The following is a 3,998-nucleotide window of genomic DNA, read 5'->3' as shown; positions in this document are numbered from 1 at the left end:
GCCTGAATGAGAGACAGCAGTTTGTAAAGATTAGACAACAGAAAACAGATGCAATACTGCCCTCTTGTGTTCCTCTAGCAGTATTACCAAAACAAATGGTTTCTCTTTCAGGCAGTGTTGGAGGAATGGAAATTCAAGAACAGCAAGAACAGGCATTTGATATGGGATTTAGCGTACCCTGCTGGAAGTCTGTCCGGCCACAGCCCCTGATGAGTAGAGCGTCCCCAGTGAAAGCCATGCTCTGGTCCCCTGACACCAGCGTCACACACCCATCAGTGTGTCCCGGTGTTTCTCTCACTGTCAGATACTAGAGAGGAGAAGAGACAAAAGTCAGCACAAGGCATGCAAAAACAAATCTTTACAGAGCAACAGATGGCATGCAAAAACAAATCTTTACAGAGCAACAGATGCTACAGATCCAAAATGATGAAGCATGCAAGTCTGTATCCATATACTGAGCTGAAAGAGCACAGGTGAGGAGGAGAAAAACTAACATAGGATAGATACAGTCCTCAGACTCCATATGGACTGTAGACTATTGTTTTTTGAAATGGATCAAATATACAGTGATTACCACCAATGGGTGCAGATGTTTTTGTCTTGTTTGGATTTGTGCATTGTGCTTAGGAGGGGTCTGTTTGTATGTTTGTATATTTGTTGTATTTCTATTGTAGGATATTTATTTATGTTTTGTTGTTGTTTGTGTATTTTGCTGTTTGATGGCTGTGGGTAACGGGGATGGGTCGTGTACATGACCAGAAAAACGAAAAAAAAATGTTAATTCATTCATTCATTCATTTGTTCATTTATTCGATTGACTGGATGCAGTGAAATAAGTGATACGTTCTTCTTACGTGTTTTCCGAAGGCGATCTTGTCTCCCTCTGACAGGTGGATGTCTGCAGAGGCACCGCTGCGTTTGGAGATTGCACTCTTCAGCCCAACCAATCTTTTCTTCATCAGCCCAGTGCTTGTGATGTGGTCCGCATGGCAGTGGGTGTTTACTAGCAGAGCAAAAATAAATAAATAAAAGATGACAATGATGATCGCAAGTTAAATCTAATAAAAAAAACAAAAACAGCTTAAGTTATTAATTAGGTTTTTTTGTTTTATACGCGTTTTGTCTGTGGAACCCACGCCATCACTTGTGTGAATGTTTCTTATGTACATACATATAGCATACAGTTTTACATATTGTGTTATGTATAGCAAAACATTTAATTATTAATATTGCCCTAGGGGTCTTCAGACATGAGTAACGCACAATCTACAGGGTACATTGGTCTAACTAAGATCATAATCTTGGTAAAAGTAAAAAAGTTCCAGGGCTATTATTACCCCCTATTAGTAACAAAATCTGAGACATTTTGTTCCAGTTTGTGGGACAAATTATCCTTGATTCAACCTAAATGTTATAGTTGTGGTGGACACGTACGGAAATAAACAGTTGTCTCAATGTATGAAATAACATCATATCTCTTAAGATACCTGCCACTTTCAGATTGAGCCCCAGTTCATGTATGAGCTTCAGGTCCCTGTCAATGGTCTCCAGCACAGGATCGATGAGGATCGCCTCCTTGGTCTCCGTGTCTGCGAGCAGGTAGGTGTAGGTGCTGCTCTCCGACTCGAACAGCTGAACAGAGAAAAAAAAAAAGTGAGGGCACAGGAGTGACTCAGCAGTAAATCACAAAGGATGGCAACGGTCGGTAATGATGCACATCCTCCCTGTCGTTCTCTGTTAGTGCGGGTTTATACATGTGAGATGGTAAGAGAGTAAGAAAGGGATAAAAGACATGACGTGGAGCTACTTGCTGATGCAGAATGTGTGCTTTTGAAGTATCTGGAAAGCAGTGTAAGTCATAAATATGTATTTTTAGTATTGTATTGAAAGGACAGCCCCTTGAGTTGCAGCGTCTCTTTTCGAGGGGGCCCTAAAGGGGCGAATACAAACTAAAACACACAAAAACAGCATTACATAACAAACCCTTTCCCATCTACACACTCAATCCACAGTTGTTGAACAAGAAAATTGGATACAGTGACCCGGATAATAAATCAAGATCATTAGAATGGATTGAAGATTAAGATTAAGTACACAAAAGCAAGAACAAGTTGTTTTTAGATGAGAAAATAAAGAGTCTTGAGGCAGCGGAAAGAGGTAATAGATCTAAAAACAAAAGTGGAAGATTATTCCAATTCCATTTAATTTCTATTCTCAAATGACACGTGTTAAATACATAAAAACCTTAACTTAACACATAAATAAGTAGCTGGCAATACAACCACAACTCAAGATCCACTTACTTTCTTGTTCTGGAGCTTTTGAACATATCACACAGGACCATGTGATAAAGTTAAGAGCTGCAGATAAAGAGATCAGGTGGACCTTGAGTTGGCATCGTATTGTCAGCTGCTCTTCAGGCCAATAATAATCGTCCAACTCAGAAAATCTCTCTCCTCTGCTAAAACGGAGGCAGGACAAGGCACTGATCTCCACTGCAGTGTCATGTTTCAGCCACATTACAGTACACAAGGTTTCTAACGTTATTGTAAAAAACGCTGAGCAGATTCAGCGAGAAAGCTTCACCACCACAACCCACATAGATGACTCTCATAACTTAGTTTGCTTCAATTTAAACGAACTACAACTTAACAGCGAGATATTAAAGCTATCGGCTACCTCCGCTTAGCTCCACTTCCTATTAGCGTTAGCTGCAAGCAGCACATTTACACACATTGCTGCTTTTTATTGGCCTGTCGGACCGGACACGGCAGCCTAAACTGAAGCAGAACAGCATATTAATATGAACCTACCTGTCTGAAGAGCAGTCCTTGGGTGAGCGCCATCCTGGAGCAGTACGACCTGCTCGGTGCTCGCAGCGGGTGAATGCCATTACTGACGCCGGGACAGAAGCGCCTTCTCTCGGCTGCAGCGGAACTCGAACCCTCGGTGCTTGTCCTCAGGCGACGCGTGAGAGCCAGAGCCCGTTGAACCGGTCTCACCCTGCTTATTACCGAGCACATTGTCGTCCGTTTGCGATTGCCCTAGCTGCACTGCCAGATTATAAACTATAAATATCCAAAAGGGAGAAATATTTTGACAACCAGCTGCAGTTCGGAGGCTGCGGCTGCGTCTGCGTCTGCGTCTGCACCGGTATGTATCCGCGTTTACCTCCAAAAACAAACTCACAGTTCAGACTCAGAGTCGTTTAAAAAGCTAAACTCTCACCTTGGATGAAGCCAGAGTCAACAGTGGTGTGACAGTGCCTCTCTCTTTTAAAGCTGTACCTAGTGCCATAACCAGTGTTTGTTATTGAGCAACACCAAAAGTGGGATAGTCCTGCAGGTCAACTTCCCACACTGCCGTCTCAGCTCACAGACCACACGGGTCATTACTGAGTCTTTACCGTCTGTTGCAGTCGTGCACGAGTATCGCTAGTGCATGAGTCACGCGCGCGCACACGCACGCACCGCATACACAATGGTAGCGTCGGCTGCAGCGGTGGCCTACGTGACACTGTTGACATACACTTCATCAGGCAATCTCATGCAACCCAAAGTAAAGGCTGGTTACAAGCAGAGACTGCACTGTGTGTGTGTTAGTGCAGCATAAAAAGTGCAGTCACAGGACGCAAAGAATGCCTTCATGCTATTTCTGTATGGATTATAAAAAAATATGCACATAAAAGGAAATATATTCAGAGTTTAGAATTAAATCAACAGTAATGTTAAGCTTTTGGCAAGGTTTTATCATCAGCAAAGGACTGTATAATATGCCAAACACATTCAATATAGTAAGAGTCACTTTAAGTCCCAGGTCAAAAAATTCTAAATAAAATTAATATATTAACTTTTAATATGCGTTGCACACCAGAATTAACCAGCACTATTTAAAAATAAACATTTATTTTAAGTAAATAGATGCAGTCAGGATTTATAATTATTATATGTCTGTCAAATGTAGGTTTGCCTTAAATATTTGCCACTTTTCAAATTAAT

General features: G+C 41.6%; 1 protein-coding gene across 1 annotated transcript in view; it reads right to left on the bottom strand.

Moving 5' to 3' along the window:
* ethe1 (ETHE1 persulfide dioxygenase) overlaps window positions 1–3,403 on the bottom strand; it is a 4,975-nt gene extending 1,572 nt beyond the window's left edge. The window contains exons 1-4 of the mRNA XM_035672467.1: window positions 2,814–3,403; window positions 1,488–1,632; window positions 855–1,003; window positions 175–307 (exon numbers count right to left, since the gene is read on the bottom strand). Coding sequence (XP_035528360.1) covers window positions 175–307; window positions 855–1,003; window positions 1,488–1,632; window positions 2,814–3,023 — 637 coding nt within the window. The 5' untranslated portion in view covers window positions 3,024–3,403. The remainder of the gene's footprint in view (window positions 1–174; window positions 308–854; window positions 1,004–1,487; window positions 1,633–2,813) is intronic.
* Window positions 3,404–3,998: the final 595 nt, after the last annotated feature.

Source organism: Morone saxatilis, unplaced genomic scaffold (genome assembly GCF_004916995.1).
Source record: "Morone saxatilis isolate NCDOM2014 unplaced genomic scaffold, NCSU_SB_2.0 Contig24, whole genome shotgun sequence".
Classification (NCBI taxonomy): domain Eukaryota; kingdom Metazoa; phylum Chordata; class Actinopteri; family Moronidae; genus Morone; species Morone saxatilis.
The sequence above is the reverse complement of the archived record's forward strand: the minus strand, read 5'-3'. Positions and strand labels throughout refer to the sequence as shown.